The sequence below is a fragment of the Zalophus californianus genome, chromosome 6, assembly GCF_009762305.2.
Source record: "Zalophus californianus isolate mZalCal1 chromosome 6, mZalCal1.pri.v2, whole genome shotgun sequence".
Lineage (NCBI taxonomy): Eukaryota > Metazoa > Chordata > Mammalia > Carnivora > Otariidae > Zalophus > Zalophus californianus.
In genome coordinates this window covers 71,618,497-71,635,043 of record NC_045600.1, presented here as the reverse complement: position 1 = coordinate 71,635,043, position 16,547 = coordinate 71,618,497, and the positions used below count along the sequence as shown (strand labels likewise).

At 48.7% G+C, this 16,547-nt stretch overlaps 1 protein-coding gene across 1 annotated transcript; it reads right to left on the bottom strand.

Moving 5' to 3' along the window:
* Window positions 1-6,709: 6,709 nt before the first annotated feature.
* On the bottom strand, window positions 6,710-13,398 carry SLC22A17 (solute carrier family 22 member 17). Its single transcript, XM_027572232.2, is given in 12 exon segments — window positions 6,710-7,339; window positions 7,457-7,568; window positions 7,810-8,081; window positions 8,243-8,348; window positions 8,508-8,653; window positions 8,855-9,020; window positions 9,618-9,772; window positions 12,106-12,209; window positions 12,301-12,810; window positions 13,008-13,187; window positions 13,190-13,297; window positions 13,300-13,398. Coding segments are annotated over 12 exon segments (2,247 nt in total). The 3' UTR covers window positions 6,710-7,050.
* Window positions 13,399-16,547: the final 3,149 nt, after the last annotated feature.

The window sequence follows — 16,547 nt, the reverse complement described above, 5'->3', positions numbered from 1 at the left end:
TGGAACATCTTAATGCTGGGAAGTGTGAATGCCTTGAAGCTGGGAAGGTTTCTTCTATCCACCAGAGGGCACTAAATAGCTATCTAAAAAACCCCTATAAATTGCTGGATCTTGGACAGGGTGAATGTCATTTTTTTGACACTTCGTTTTTAATTTTGTATGTCCAGTCAATTCTCAACATCCTGCGCATTCTCTCCATTCTGTTTTAACTGCTTTAGCAACTCCGTCTGTAAGTGGGCTCCTGGTAGATGTGTGGCTCCAAACTGTTCATGTTGCCAGAAAGGCCCCTGTTCTACCACCAATAATTAACAAATGTACTTAGGTGTGGAACTAAGCCCTTTCCCAATTTGATCCTGTTTAAGTTTCCCTGCCACATCTTGCTCTACATCTGATGCCCTGTGCGTTCCAGTTGAATTTTATTTTCCTGTATTGATTGTGGTGTACTCATTCCATCTACTCAGAATTGTAAGGTAAAAGCCAAGCACCAAAGCCAGAAACCTTCATTCCCTAGTCATGAATGAATCACTTCTGCTCTCAGGGCAAATTGTTCCTATCTCTGTTGAGCACTTCATGGTTTTATAATTAAAATAACTACATCTTTGTTTCCTCACTAGACTGCAAGCTCCTCGAGGGCATGGATTGTGCCAACTTTGTAGGTGCTCAGAAGGTGTTAATTCTTGGGAGTTCCCTTTATCCTGGACCTGCTGGTTCCTATCCTCACAAGAATCAGATTTCCCTCCTTACCTGGTCTTCTAATTTTTCCTGTATCTTAGTGATTTTAGGGGGACTGGCATGGAAGGAAAGTTGCTTTCCTTGGGAAGGATTGCTTATTTTTTGGTCAGTCACTCCTGATGAGCCACCTCTTAACCAAGAGATTGGAATGAACTTAGTCTCACTGGAATTATGGGGGACGGGAGTGTTTAAGAGATTTGGGGGAGCCTGTCTACAAGATTTCTCTGGAGTGAGAGTGAGTCAGAGAACTTTAGAGGGACTATGACTGATACAAAATGAAGACAACCCAGAACTTTTTCAGATAGGATTTGCCCAACCTGACATCAGCAATAGAGAAAAATGGTTGCTGTTTTTTTTCAAACCTTTTTTTTTTTTTTTCAAAAAAATGGTCGTTCTATATGGTTGAAATGAATAGCCTTTCTTAAATCATGATCTAATTTTAAAACCTCTTTCAACTCTGCTAATGCTAATTTCTCATGCTTCTTTCCCTTTATTTGTGCTGTGGTAATCTGATTCAACAGACATTTACTATTTACCAAGTGCTGGGCACTATTCTGGGTGCTAGCATTTGTTAAAGAAGAATCATTTAGTAGGAGAACTTTAATTTTATTTGCTGAAAGGAGAGTGTCAGTTTGCCATAACTCTGACTTGCATCCCACTGAAAGCTGTATAGATTGTGTTAGATATAGTTCACATACCATAAAAATTTACTTTTTAAGTGTACAATTCAGTGGTATTTAGTGTAACATTTATATGGTGATGGTTATATATATATATATATAATCACCATTACCTAATTTTAGAGCATCTTCATAACCCCCATAGAACCCTGTATCCATTAGCAAGCACTCCTAACTTTCCCTCCCCCTAGCAACTGTTAATTTTTGTTTCTCTGACTATGCCCCTTCTGGATATTTCATATATATGGGGTCATACAATATGTGGCCTTTTGTGTCTGGCTTCCTTCACTTAGCATCATGTTTTGAAGATTCCATGTTGTAGCATGTATCAGTACTTCATTTCTTTTCATAGCTGGGTAGTATCGTTTCGATCGACCACATTTTGATTACCCATGAGTTGATGGACATTTGCATTTTTCCTTTTTTTTTCTTTTTTCTTTTCTTTTTATTATTAGGGACAGTGCTGCTACAAGCTACACAATTTTCTGTGAACATACCTTTTCATTTTTCTTAGGTATATACCTAGGAGTGTAATTGCTAGGTTATCAGGTAATAAACTGTTTAAGCTTTTGAGGAACTGCTGGGCTGTTTTTGAAAGCAGCTGCATCATTTGATGTTTCTACCAGCAATGAATGAGGGTTCCACTTCCTCATCAAACTCATTACTGTCCATCTTTTTGATTACAGCCATCCTAGTGGGTATGAAGTATCTCCTGTTTTTTATTTGCATTTCCCTAATGACTAATGATGTTGTGCATCTTTTCTCGTGCTTACTAGCCATCTGTATATCTTCTTTGAAGAAACGTCTGTTTGGATTCTTTGCCCACTTTTTAAAATTGGCTTATTTGTCTTTTTATTGGTGAGTTGTAAGAGTTCTTTCTATATGCTGAATATTAGATGCTTATAATTTGCAAATATTTTCTCCCATTTTGTAGGTTGCTTTTTCACTTTTCTTGATAGTATCCTTTGAAGCACAAAAGTCATGAAGATTTGTGCCTATGTTTTCTAAATTTTTTTTTTTTTTTAAGATTTCATTTATTTGAGTGAGAGCGTGAAGAGAGCACAAGCAGGGGGAACAGCAGAGGGAGAGGGAGAAGCAGACTCCCCACTGAGCAGGGAGCCTGACGTGGGGCTCAATCTCTGGACCCTGAGATCATAAGCTGAGCCAAAGGCAGCTGCTTAGCCAACTGAGCCACCCATGTGCCCCTGTTTTCTCCTAAAAGTTTTATAATTTAGCTCTTATATTTAGGTCTTTGATACATTTTGAATGACCTTTTGTGTGTGGTGTGAGGGAGAGGGCTACTTCATTCTTCTGCATGTAGATACACATTTGTCTCAGCACCATTTGTTTAAAAAGCCGTTATTTCCTCACTAAATGGTGTTGGGACTTGTTGAAAATTAATTAACCATGAATGTATAGGTTTATTTCTGGAGTCTCAGTTCTACTCCATCGATCTGTATAGCTGTCCTATGCCAGTACTACACTGTGTTCATCACTGTACCTTTGTGATAAGTTTTGGAAGTGGGAAGTATGAAGCCTCCAAGTTTGCTCTTTTTCAAGATTGTTTAGCTCTTCTGGGTCTTGTACATTTTATATGAATTTCAGAATCTGCTTGTCAGTTTCTGGAAAAAAAGAAAGCCAGGATTTTAATAGGAATTACATTGAATCTGTAGAACAATTTGGGGAGGATTGCCATTGTAACAATATTAAGTCTTCCAAACTGTGAAAGTGTTATGTCTATTTAAGTCTTCTTTAATTTCTTTCAACAATGTTTCGTAGTTTTCAGTGCATGTCTTAATGCTTCTTTTAGTATGTTTATTCCTAAGTGTTGTTTTTTTGCTATATTAAATGGAGTTTTCTTAATTTTGCTTTCAGGTTGTTCATTGCTATTGTGTAGAAGTACAGTTGATTTTGTACATTGATCTTGTATCCTACGAGTTTAAGTTCAGTAACTTTATTGAACTTGTTTGTTTAGTTCTAACAGTTTTTTTAATGTCTAGTCCTTAGAATTCTCTATATACAAGATCCTGCCATCTGCAAATATAGTTTTGCATAGTCCTTATATTCCAGGTGTCTTTTTTTTTTTCATTTTCTTGCCCCATTTCCCTGGCTAGAACTTCCAGTACAATGTTGAACAGAAATGGTGAGAGCAGACATCTTTGTCTTGTTCCTGATCTTTGGGGAAAAGCTCTCAGTTGGTCATGATAAACAGGATTAGCTGTGGGTTTTTTCAGTCTCCCTCTATTCTGTGGTTGTTTAACACTTCCTGTTCTCTCTGCACACCATTCATATTCTGTCATACCTCTGGGCTTTGCACTGTTGCAGTCCAAATATCTGACAAGCTTTCCTTGACTGTCTCCAAAAGAATAGATCCTTCCTTCTGCAGAGCTGCTGCATCACTTTTTACATTTCTCTGCATTTTCCATATAGGATTGTAAGTATTAGTCTCACAGTGTTTGGAACTCTCACAGGGAAGGACCATGCCCCTTCCGCCAGCGCTGGGGCAGCACCAGACAGTAGTGGATCATCAGCAGAAATCGGTTCCGGGGTGGCCAGGCAAGGTTGACCGGATGAGAGGAATCAGAGTGGCCTTCATGTCATTTCATGTAACTTAAGGTTAGAAATGTACCCTGTATATTCTTTTAATTTCCCCCTCAATAATCCATTATGGTTCATAGTTGTGAATCCAACTGAAACATTTCTAAAATCTGTTTCATGTTCATGAAAGTAGTCATTTCCTTACTTGTGTGAAAAGCTATCTCCAGTGCCTGGGGTATCTTCTGAACTGATTACAGGATAAGTAATACTTTCATGGTGCTTAGAACTATTTTCTATCTGTCATCCAGTAAGAAGACTGCAGACTCTCAGTGTTCTGGATCTGGCTACTTTGATTACTTAACAGTCACATAACCTTGATTAAGTTACCTTTCCAAACCTCAGTCTCCCCATTTGTAAAAACCTAAAAAATGAAAACTGTTTCTCCTGGGGTTATTGATGAGTGTCCAGTGACATACGTGGTTGGTGAATTTTAGAACATGATGCCAGTTGTTTTAGCTATACATGCTGACCCTTTTGACCTAGACTATGAATTGCTTAGGGATAAGGGACTGTATCTTCCCGTGCTTCACTGATGCTTCTCGAATGCTTTCATTTTCTTTGCCTTTACCTCTTTGTTGAGTCAGAGAATCTTGTTCTCACCTACCCTCCTACAGGAGCTGCTCTAACTTTCTGAGAGGTTTTACTTTTTTTCCCCTGAATCTTATTCCAGTGGGGTGCAAAGAATGGGTTTACTGGAATGCCCCTTTGACACCATTCCTCATAGTACGTATTGGACGGTGTCATCAGCATATAAATAACTCCTTGGCTTTACAGGGGCTCTTCCAAAAATACAAGAGCTTTCTTTATCTACCATTGTGTTGGTTTTCACCAAATCTCTGGAGACAGTAGTGAGTATGATCTCTCGTTTTATCATTGTCTATCCCAAGCTAAACAGTGAACATTAGAATCAGTTACATTGCTCACAGACATTGTTTTACAGAATGTGTGATACAGAGTACATAACTGAAGGAACTGGTAGAGTTGAAAGTGCAGCCAGAAGGCCCAGGTTTGAGTCCTGGCTCGGCCATTTAATGGCAGATCCTTCTCATTTCCATGTCCTCAGTAGTTAAATAGGATAAAAATACCCACTTCAGAGGGCTGTGAAGATTAAATGAGAAAGGTTCTTATGAGTTCTCCAGTACCATGGTTAGTATTGAAAGTCCTGCAGCATGGCTTAGCGCATAGAGCTTTGGCCCTCAGACATGGATGGACAGAGGAGAAGGAGAGAGGACACTGGTGCTACAGGAACCTATGGAGAACGGGCCTCCCTTCTCTGGAAGAGGCTGGCCTCAAGACTCTATAGTTTCCCTAAGAATCCTCTCCAGGACCACCTCACCCTTTTCTACCTTCAGGCCTTTGCTCTCCCTATAGCCTTTGGGTTGCAAGCACTGTACTTTTCTCCTAAGCCCTTGCCTGAGTGAGTGAAGTCTCACCTGCTTCAGGATGCAGTTGTTTGGTGCTCCAAACCACTGGCTTCTCTTCCTCCTCATTAATATTCCTAGTATTAGATGGATTTGTAAGGTCCTTAAAGGATGGCCTAAGCCCTAAATATCCAGGATGGTACCAGTCACAGGAAACATTTGCTGAAAGAATGAACACATTAATAACTTTTTGAACATCTATCGTGTCAGGCTTTGGTGTTTTGAAGTTGATAAAATTCCTGCCCTCAAGGAGCTGACCACGTAGTGGGGTAATGTAAGAGGCATTTATAATACATGATCTTGTTTCAGAGCGACCCTTGAAGGAAGTTGGAGGTAAAGAGATCCACCCAAAGTGGTAAAGTCAGGCCAGGGCTAGTCTGAGAGCCAGCCAGGCCCTGGCACTGAGGGAAAAGTAATAGTTCCCTATGGCCAACTCCTGGGGTGCTCCGAGACTCACTCCTCGCTTCCACGAGTAGTGCCTAAAGATTGGAAGGAGTTGGGAAGGTGGCCACAGTGTGCATCAATGAAGAGCTCTCGCTCCAGGATCTAACTATGTCCCAGCTCTGTCACTCATTAGCTTTGTAACCTTGACCAAGCTACTGCGTCTCTCTGAGTATCAGTTTTCTTACCTGTAAAAGAATACTATAGTGGGCATCCATTGTTTTTACCTGCACAACATCCAATCCTACTTCTGCAAACAGCACTCAGTTGTGGCTTTCCATCTTCCCAGTTGTCAGTAATATGGGTAGGGATGCAGGCATGTTATTCAAGCTAGCCAGTCATTTGCTGTCTGGAAATGAATCATTAGTGGGATTATCCAAAGATGGAATCCCACTGGAGGTCATTCATCCAGGTGAGGCCCTGGTTCCTACTCCCTGGAGAGGGGGCCTATCTGGTTCCTGACCTTTTATGACTAGTTCTGCTTCTCCTTCTGTTCTGTGAGCTCCCCACCACATCCCTCTAATAAATTTCCCTTTTTGTTTAAGTTCATTATGGTCAGTTTTTATTGCTTGCAACAATAAAAAAAAACTAGTTGATCCAGACACCGACCTTGGGGTGTTGGAAGGACTAAATGGTCGAGTGGAGTTTGTGAAGTGCCTAGCCCAGTCTTAGCAGCATAGCAAGCCATCCATAAAAGGTGGTGGCTGTGTGTAAGTTAACAGAGGGGCAAGGCACAGTGAGGTGGGGAGGGAGATTGTTACTGATTTTGGTTCCACTCAAAGAAACCTTCCCCCAACAGACAGGACAACAGAAGGGAGGGAAGTCCAGGCTATGGTATGCTCATTTATTCAAAATGTCTTTATTGAAACAGAATGATAGAGCAAGAATGAGGTCTGGGAGGATGTCTTTGGGCACAGGATGGAGCCCAGACCTAGTGGTTAACACTGTGGAGCTCACTCCCTGTCCCCTGACTCTTGCCAAGGAAGTGAACACAAAGCAGCAGGGAGGAGATGGGGGTGGGGACAGCCCTCTGAGCCCTCCTTGATGGCTGGCGTGAGGTGCCTCTCAGCCTTCTGGGCAGCCCTGCCTTCCTCACTCAGTGCTCCCAACCTGCTTGCCAGGGCCTTATGCCACCTTTCAGTATGAGCCAGCCTCCTGCCAGGGTGCTCAGAGGCCACTCAGAGGGCAGGGTTGGGGGTGGCGAGCAGTGGGACATGGTCACAGCGGTTAGGGGGTGGCTGCCGCAGCAGGGAGGGCCGGCGGCACAGCTCCCCATCCCGGAGCACCTCGGGCAGGAGCTTGCGCTTGGTCTCCGGCAGAAGCATGATGCTGAGGATGCAGAGGAGGGCACAGGCCGCCAGTACCACATGCTGCAGGAAAGCTCCATGGCCCATGTGGAGGCGCTGAGCTGGGCCACTCAGCCCTCCAAGAGCCCCCAGTGCCATGATCAGGCCCAGGCCTCGGCCCCTGGTAGAGATGGAGGAGGCACTCAGCCTCTAGCTGTGGGCCTCACCCCAACCTTTCTCCAGCAGCCTTCCCTCCCTCCCTCAGGCCCTTCCTTAGCCGGAGAAGCACTGCTCTCACCGGACAGTGGTAGGGATGACTTCAGCAGCAAGGAGGGTGCTGAGGATGCCAGCGGCTTGGGAGGAGAAGAGGCCAAGGACAGAGAAGGTAGTGATGGCAGCCTCGTTCAGATCTGGAGTACCAAGAGGGAGGATGTGAATGGAGGTGAGATCATGCTTGGCCTAGGCCCTGGCATCATCCCCTTGGCTCTCTGATCCCATGGCTCTAGCCGGGTGGGCTCTGGGCATCCACTGATGGGGAGAACAGACAGGGTTGTGTGGCCACGGGGAGGACTGTGGAAGCTCTGGGCAGGGTCTGGTCTGGTCCTGGGGGGGGGCCTGTGCCAGAAGCAGTGGCTGAGCCTGTCGAGGCACCTCTGCTGGGGTTCCTTTGCTCAGCCCACACTGTGGGGAAGGGAGGATGCTCACAGTCCCACAGGCCCAGCAGGACCAAGGACGCAATGCCAGTGAGGGTCATTGAGAGTAGCAGGATGCCCCGGCGGCCAAATCGGTCCACGGTGACCCCCAGGAAGACACAGGCCAGGGCTGCTGTGCCGCTGGCTAGCAGGGAGCACAGGTAGAAGTCCGATGGGCTCCCTCCTCCTCCCACAGGCTGGTAGCAGTGGCGAATGGCGTGGGCAATAAAGCTGTGAGAAGGGGGGGGTAAAGCAAACAGCAGTGTCTGAGTCCCCATGCACGGCCTTCCCCTGCCCTGGCTGCCCTCTGCAGGGGTCCTCAGGCCTTCCCCACCCAGCCAGCCCCCATTCCAGCTACTGGCCTGGCCCTTGGCTCGGACACCCAGGCTCACTTGGTGAAGCCCAGGATAAGCAGATTTTTCCAGATGTTGCGGTAGTTGAGGAGGGAAGCGAAGGAAAAGGAGGATGTTGCAGGGAGAGGGCAGGTGTTCTCCAGGTCTTTGGGAAAGAGAGAGGGGCTGTCAGAAGAAACGGCTGAGAATCCAGGGTCCTCCCACGTGGGTGGTGGGGACCCTGGGAGGTGACACAGCTATAACCATGGAGAGGGTACTATCGTGTGCATGTGAGGTATCACCTATAGGGACCCCTGTCTCTTACCCTGCAGGGCCTCCTGGGCCTCTTCTCCCAGCATCTGCCCATGGGGCCGGTTCCGCTCAGCCAGGATCCTCAGCACGGATTGGGCCTCCTCAATCTGTCGCTTCACTATTAGCCACCTTGCAGACTCCAGAAACAGACCAGGCCAGCTAGGGATGGGGTGGGGATGGGGGTGCACTCTGAGGTCTCCCATCTCCTGATCCAAGGGTGGGAAACTCCCACCTCTGAGGGGCCGGGGCTGGGGCAGGTCTGGACAAGGGGTAGTAGAGAAGAGGAAGGGTCTCTGGGCTAGAGCCAGGCTAGAGAGAGAGGTCGGGATGGCCAGACAACAGGTGGAGGATGATACTAACCCATAAAACAGGAAGAGGATGCAGGGAGCGGTGATCATTCGCTGCAGAAATCGCCAGTCCTTAGAGACAAGGGCCAGGCCCAGGAACAGGAAGTGCCCCCCCACCCCCACCAACTCCCCTGCCAGGGCCACCCGAAGCCTCTGGGTTGGGTCGCACAGCTCCAGGCCTAGAGATACAGGAGGATACGCCAGGGAGGAAGGAGGAATGGGAGAGAGGAGAGGGGGAGGGAGGACAGAGAACGAGGTCAGACCCCGAGTGGAGGCCGCAGCCATCACCTCCCACAGACTAACCTCTGAGTGGCAAAGAGTGGAGAGACTGTTCAGTTCTCTCTTCTCTCCTATTCAAACCTGGGAGGGCTCAAGGGCCAGAGTCCCTGGTAAGTGTTCATTCCTATTTTACAGGCCCTTTCACATCAGACCTCTTATTTGACCTTCATATCAACCCTTATCCAAGGGCATACAGCTATCAGGATTTCATTTTTAAATAAGGCACCATTCTCTGACAGCAGTAAGTCAAGGGCAAGGAAGGCCTTAAAGATTTGTGGGGCGGGGGGGAGGGGGCCTAAGGAGGAGGGGTGTGGAGAGAAGCAAAGTCCCTGGATTCTTCAAAGGCTAGGGCAAAAAGACAGCTGAGATCCCGGACAGCTGAAATTTGGGGCTAAGAAGGGACTGAGGGGACCCTAAGGGGCAGTTGGAACAGCCTGGGGATGCAGACAGGCAGGCAGGAGCCTCAAGGGAAGGACATCTGGGAAGCTGCCACTCACGCATCAGGTAGACACCAAGGTCAACTCCAGCAAGTAGAAAGCCCAGGAGGAATCGGAGGGCCATGACACCTGTGGAGGAGCCTGCAGCAGCCCCTCCCACTCCACAGGGGCCCACCAGCCCCAAGGTCAGCAGCACGATCCCTCGACGGCCGAACCTGGAAAGGGAGGAGGGCCTCTGGTCACCCAGACTCCCTGGAAGAGGAGTTGCTGGGTGGGGCCAGGGTGCCTGCTTCAAAGCTGGAGGTGTGAGGATGAGGCCCTGGGATAAAAAAGTTGGACTGAGGCTAGAGAAGATGGGAAGGGATGGAGACCATGGGTAAGCGATGTCTGGGTTCTGGGCACTGGGGCGTAGCTATGGATCTGCAGGGGATTGACTTGTGGATGGGCCTGTTGGTCAGAGATGAGAGCGTGGAAGTGAAACCGACCATTAAAGGAGATTAGATACTGCTTAAGGGACATGGAACCATTGATCCTTGGGGAGAGAGCTATTCGCCAATGGGGATAGAGCTTGCCTTGCTCAGACTGGTCAAAGGAGATGAAGTCATTGATATATGGGGTTGGAACTATAGATCTATGGAGGCGAGGTCATTGGCTACTTATGCATGGGGATAATAGTGAAGATGTAGCTATTGATCTTAGAGAACTGAATCATTGATTTTGGGGGATGAGGCCATTGTTCCATGGGTTGGTTCATGGGTCAATTAATCCATAAAGATGGTCAGTGGGGATGGGGTCACTTGCCAGACGATCCAGTGATCCATGGGAATATAACTACTAATCCATGGGGTAAACTATTGATCAATGGGGATGATCATTAATCTTTGAAGACTGGACAAATATCTTTTGGGATGAGGCCATTGATTCATGAGGTGGGGACATTAGTCCTTGGGTGGAGGGGGCTGTTGGTCAATGGGGAATGAATCTATGGGGGTATGATTCGTGGTGATAATCCGTAAGCAGGGGTTCACAGATTAGGGAAGCTGAGACTATTGGTCAGTAATGATGGTCACTGACTATGAGTCAATGAGGACAGGGCTACTGATCCTTGGAGGCTGGACTATTGATCTTTGGGGATAAGACCACTGATCTGGGGTGCCTGGGTGGCTCAGTTGTTAAGTGTTTGCCTTCAGTTCAGGTCATGATTCCAGGGTCCCTGGGGTTCGAGCCCCGCATCAGGCTCCCTGCTCAGTGGGAAGCCTGCTTCTCCCTCTCCCACTCCCCCTGCTTGTGTTCTCTCTCTCGCTGTGTCTCTTTCTGCCAAATAAATAAAAATCTTAAAAAAACAAACAAACAAAACAAAACCACTGAACTATGGGGATGAAGATAGGGGTCACTGATCATTGGGAAGGGGGACTGATCCCTGACAGTGAAGCTTCATTTTCCCATGGAGGTGAACTTATTGGTTAATGAGGCCAAAGCTACTGAATTTAGAGACTGAATTATTCGTGTTTAGGAATGAGGGTATTATTCCATAAGAATGATGCTACTGGTCTGTGGGAATGAGACCACTAATGCATGAGAATGAGGGTTGTTGACCTGTGGGTTTAGGAACATTTGCCTAATGGGTGTGTGGCTATTGGGCAGTGAAGATAGGTATTGATTTTAGGGATTATTGAATGTTGGACTGCCTTTGATCCATGGGAGTTGAGCTATGAATCCATTTGGATGGGACTGTAGATGGGTGGAAATGAGTCTAATAATCCATGAGGATGGTCAGTGGAGATGGAACACCTGGTCAGTGGATGGTGTCAAGAATCAGAGGAATTGGGAGTTTTGATCCCTGGGAAGAGCTATTGGTTGGTGGGAATAAGCTGTTGATCTTTGAGATGAGGCCATTGATTCATGTGAATTGGGCTTTTGATCTGAGAGGATCTAAGAGCACTGAAGACCCATGAGGATGGGACTATTAATCTCCGGGGGGGGGGTGCTATTGTGGTTATTGATCCATGGGGTGACCCATAAGGGTGGAGTCATTTGTTTGTAGAGTTGAACTACACAGGTCAGTGGGAATGTGGCTGTTGATATTTAGGAATTAACATAATGATCTGTAGGAATAGGGCCATTGAGATGAAACCTGTCATGTAGATGGGGCTATTATTGGAGATGAGTCTATTAATCTATGAAGATAGAGAGGTGGTTAGTGGTGACAGGGACAGTAGAGGAGGAGCTAGGACTTTTGATCTGTGGAGGCAGGGTTTTTGGTCAGTGGGGATGGGGCTGTCTTTGGAGATGAGCCCTTGATCCATGGATATGGGGATGGGGGAATGGGTGGTATGTTATTCCCTTGTGCAGAAGAGGTATGAAAGGAGTATTTCTTGATGGGGAGTGAAGTTGAGACAGGGCTGGGGCTGCATATCATTGAACAGAAGTCCAGAAGACTGTAGAGTCCAGTGAATCCTCTTCCACCTCGCGCAAGGGCCACCTGTCTGTGTTAACCACCCTAGCATCCCCTCCTCTCTACCTGCCCTGTCCTCACTGCAGCCCTCACCTGTCCGCCGGGTAGCCCAGGAACAGGTAGCCAGAGGCAAAGCCCAGGATGAAGAGGATCTGCTCCAGGATCACCTGCCAGCCCAGGTCACACACTAGATCCCACTGGGAATGTGAGAGGGATATAGCCGCGTGAGGCCCGGTGCTCCCGGCTCTGGGCCCACCCCCAGACCCGCGGCCCAGCAGGCCGCCTCACCTGGCCGATGGCGTTGGTGGTGAGTACCGGCAACCCATTATAGTCCCAGTCCTTGAGACAATGGTTGAAGTCCGGCGGGGCGAAGCCGCTGCACGACGGGTCCGTACTGGTGGCGACGCGGCTGGCGGCGCTGGCTGCTAGGGCCGCGCTGGCGACGCTGACGCCGCTGGCATTGGGGGGCTGCTCCCAGCCAGACGCGTTGGGGGCAAAGCCCCCATAGTGGCAATGCAGTGGGGGCGCAAGGGTGAAGATGGGGTCCGAGGCCATGCCCAGCGCCACGAAGAGCACGGGCAGGCAGCAGAGGCCGAGCTGCAGCTGCTGGCCGCCGCCCAGCGCCCCCACCTGGGCGAGCAGCGCTTCAAAGCTGAGGGGGCCGGGGGGCACGGCCAGCGACAGGCTGCTGCCCATTCCGTCGCCGCCCGCGTCGCCCTCCCCCTCCCGCTCGCGCTCGCGCTCCCGCTCACCCTGCAGCTGCTCCGTGGGCACCGCATCTCCGAGGGTCCCGACCTGCTGGGGGAGGGCGGGGGGGGGGGAAGGGTGAAGCGGAGAAGCAGAGAAAGCCGCAGACCAAGGGAAGAGGGCGGGCGCGAGGAAGGCGGTCAGGGGCGGGGGGTGTGCGGGAGGAAGATGCCAGGCGCTTGGCGCGGCTGCGGGGGGGTGGGGGTGGAGGGGGATGATGGCGTAGCCCCCAGGGTGCGGGCACTTACTCCGTTGGGGCTGGGGGTGATCTCTACAGTGCTGTCGATTTTGCTGCCGCCCCCGCCATTAGGCTCGGGGGTCCCGGTGGCCACCCGGGGAGCCAGCTTGCCGACCGCAGGGGCCCTGCCGGCCTGCACCGAAAGGATGCGCTGTCCTCTGGCCCAGTGGGGGGCCCGATGCCCGGACACAGAGGCCGGAGAGACCCCGCTCTGCAGCTCTGCAGCCGCGGGCGCCTCCTTCGTCTCTGCGATCTATGTGCTGCTTTCCCCTCCCCTTCCTCCAGACTCTCCTCCCCCTTCCCCACGTCAGCAGAACCTTCGGTCCAGACTCTTCGTCAGAGGGAGGAAGGGGGGCCAGGGCCCAGGGGCTCTGTCTCTGTTCCCGGGGTCTGTGGGCCATTGCGGTAAAAAGGAAAGAAAGCTGAAGGATAGTAGCTACCCAGGCAGTTGCCAGAGAGTCCTTCTTTGCTTCCAATTCTTCCTCATCATTCATTCATCCAGCTATCCAGCCATCTTTCCATCCTTCCACTGATTCATCAGTAAAATTTATTAAGCGTCTGTTATGTGCCTGGCCTTGTGCTAGGCTTTGGAGGATGACAGGATGGACAAGACCACCTTGGAGTAGCTTACGTGGGAGACAGCCGTGTATACTGGCAACTACAGTTCAGGGTATGTTCATGGAGGACTGGGTTGGACCCTGTAAACAGCCCTCGTTGCGGTCCTCTACAAGGCCACCCTGTCTTGTCATTTCTCAACATCATTTGGCACTGTTGACCACCCTTTCCTCTAAACACTTCCTTTTTTGGTTGCTAAGTCTCATACATCGTTTTCTTTCTCTTGCTCCTCTTTTCTCCATGGCAGGCTCCTCCTCCTCCTTTTCACCATCATTGTGTCTGTGATCCTGGGTCCTCCTCTCATTTCACTGTTCTTTCCCACCTTGAAATCTCACCTATGTCCATGGCCTCATTCACCCCCGATATAAACAATACAAACCTGATCTCCAGATCTACATCTCCAGCTCCCACCTTGCTTCTGAGTCCCAGACTTTTGAAGCCACCACTTATTCATCCTCTTAACCTTGGGTGACTCACAGGGACCTCAAACTCCATACGTCCAAGACCAAACTCATGCTCTTCCCTCTGTAACATGGTTGTTCTCTAGTGCTGCTTTCCCCCAGTGAATGGTACCGTCAGCACTCAACTTTGGCCAGGTGCTCAGGTGACAGCCCTTACAAGGCCTCCTCCTTACCCCCATGTCAAATGCTTTACAAAATGCTGTCCATTTTACTTCCTGTGTAGTTCTTACTCTGCTTCTCTATATCTCTACCACCGTTAGTCAAGCTACCTGCTGCCCAAACTGCTTGAGCCTCCTAACTGGTGTTCTGCATCCACATCGTTTCTGCCCCCTTCCCCTAGCCTTATTTCTAGTGTAGGTGGAGTGATTTTTTTCAAAATGCAGATCTGTTCGTGTCCCTTTCCTGCTTAACAGCCTTCAGTGTCTCCTCCTCACCAACAAGGTAAATACTAATATTCCAGAAGCCTCATACATGCTCCTGCATGCTTGATCCCATGGGCTCCCTGGTGCTTCACCTCGCTTCTCTCCCCAGACTGCACTCATCGTACGGGCCTTCTTTCAGGTTTTCCAATGGCACAGGGCCCTTGCACAAGTTGGTCTTTATGTCTGAGGGCTTCTCCTCCCCTAGTCAAGTTCTCATCCTTCAGCTATCAGCTCAAGCATATCTGCCTCAGAGAAGCCTTCCCTAACCCCTAGACCTGCTACTCAAAGTGTGATTTAGAGAACACTACTCCCATGTTATCCAGGAGCTTGTTAGAAATGCAGAATCCAAGCCCTTGAATCACTATCTCCCTTTTAACCAGATCCCCAGGTATATGTATACTCAAGTTAGAAATACACTTCTCTAAGATATTCAATACCTAATACATGCTGTATTCTCTAGTCTAAGGTTAAGGGCTAGAAAGGAGTGTGCTGTTAGTCTCAACCAGGAAATCCATTGCCTCTTCTCTCTACTGAACCACACACTTCCAATTTGTCTCCTCTGTTCAGAAATTTTCCAAATATGGGAACTCTTCTAATACATTAAGCAGCTTCCCACTGCTCCTTTACCCCGACTCATTTCGGTATCTCTTTAGGATTTACTTTGGTGCAGTCACAGCCAACATTGCTTGGGGATCCAATTGTCCTTGTGTCTGTCCTGAAATTGTATATAATCCCTTAACTTTATGTGGCACTGGGCCATTCACATGCATTATCTTTGTTATGGCCTCACAACCCCGTGAGACCATTATGATCATCCTCCTATTAAAGGTAAAGCCAGGGGGCACCTGGGTGGCTCAGTCAGTTAAGCATCTCCCTTCCGCTCAGGTCATGATCCCAGAGTCCTGGGATTGAGTCCTGCATCTGGCTCCCTGCTGAGCAGGGAGTCTGCTTCTCCCTCTGCCCTGCCTCTGCCTGCCGCTCTCTCTGTCAACCGAATAAAGTCTTAAAAATAAATTAATTAAAAAAAAAAGGTAAAGCCAGGACTCAGAGGGACTGACAAGGATTTACCTGCAGACACATGGGTGCATGGCAGATCTGGGACTTGCACTGAAACCTCTGACTCTATTTCCGGGTTGATCTCTTGACATCCTTTCTGGGACATGATGGAGGATAGCCCTGTTATAAGTCTTCAACACACATCGGTGAATTTGGATGACCCCAGATCCTGGAAATGAGTTCTCTTGGAGAGTGAAATGAGAAAGAAGGAACCCAAAATGGAGAAGGCAAAGGCATAGAGGGGGCCAAGAGACTCAGACTGTGACTGAAGTTTGGGGTGCCTCTAATCCAGTCACGGTGCCAAGGTGTCATCTGGGGAAAGTACAACGGAAGCAATGGATCTGTGGCTTGGACTTCTTCCCTGGGTAAGTGGCTAGAGTGATCTCCCATCTAAGTCATGGCTTGTCAATTTCACCAGCGCTTGAAGACTATGGACTAACAGCACATTGCATTCACTTGGCGTCTTGGCTCCTCTAAAAGGTGTGTCTAGAAGGACGGTCAGCAGGAGTCCTGGGAAGGGGGACTGAAGAGGCCAGACCTTCTTGCGTTAACCTAAGGGAGAGGGCAGCCAGGCCAGCCAGCAGCACTGTCCAGTTGGCCAGAGCTCTCCTGTGGCGCCAAGCTGAGGATAGGCCTTCACTGGGGTGATCTCTTCAGCATGGCACCTCTCAAGGCTCACGTGAGGCCAACCTCCCTCCGCATATGCACCTCTCTAATGACATTGTGTGACAGTGAAGTCTTGAAGGAAAGGCCCCCACCCCAGTCAGTAACCTGTCTGCTTTCTGGGAATGCTAGTTCTCAGACTCTTCTTGGTGCTCTCATCCCTGGGGCCTCAGCTCAGATATCACCTCCCCACCATCCTGTCCAGTCTCCTTCAATGGCCTTTCCCTCATCCAGTTAGTCCCTCATATCACCCTGTTTATTTCCATTACCAGCAACTGATGAATCTGTGGCAGGTATTTTTTTTTTTTTTATTTACTTATTTTAACTGACGCA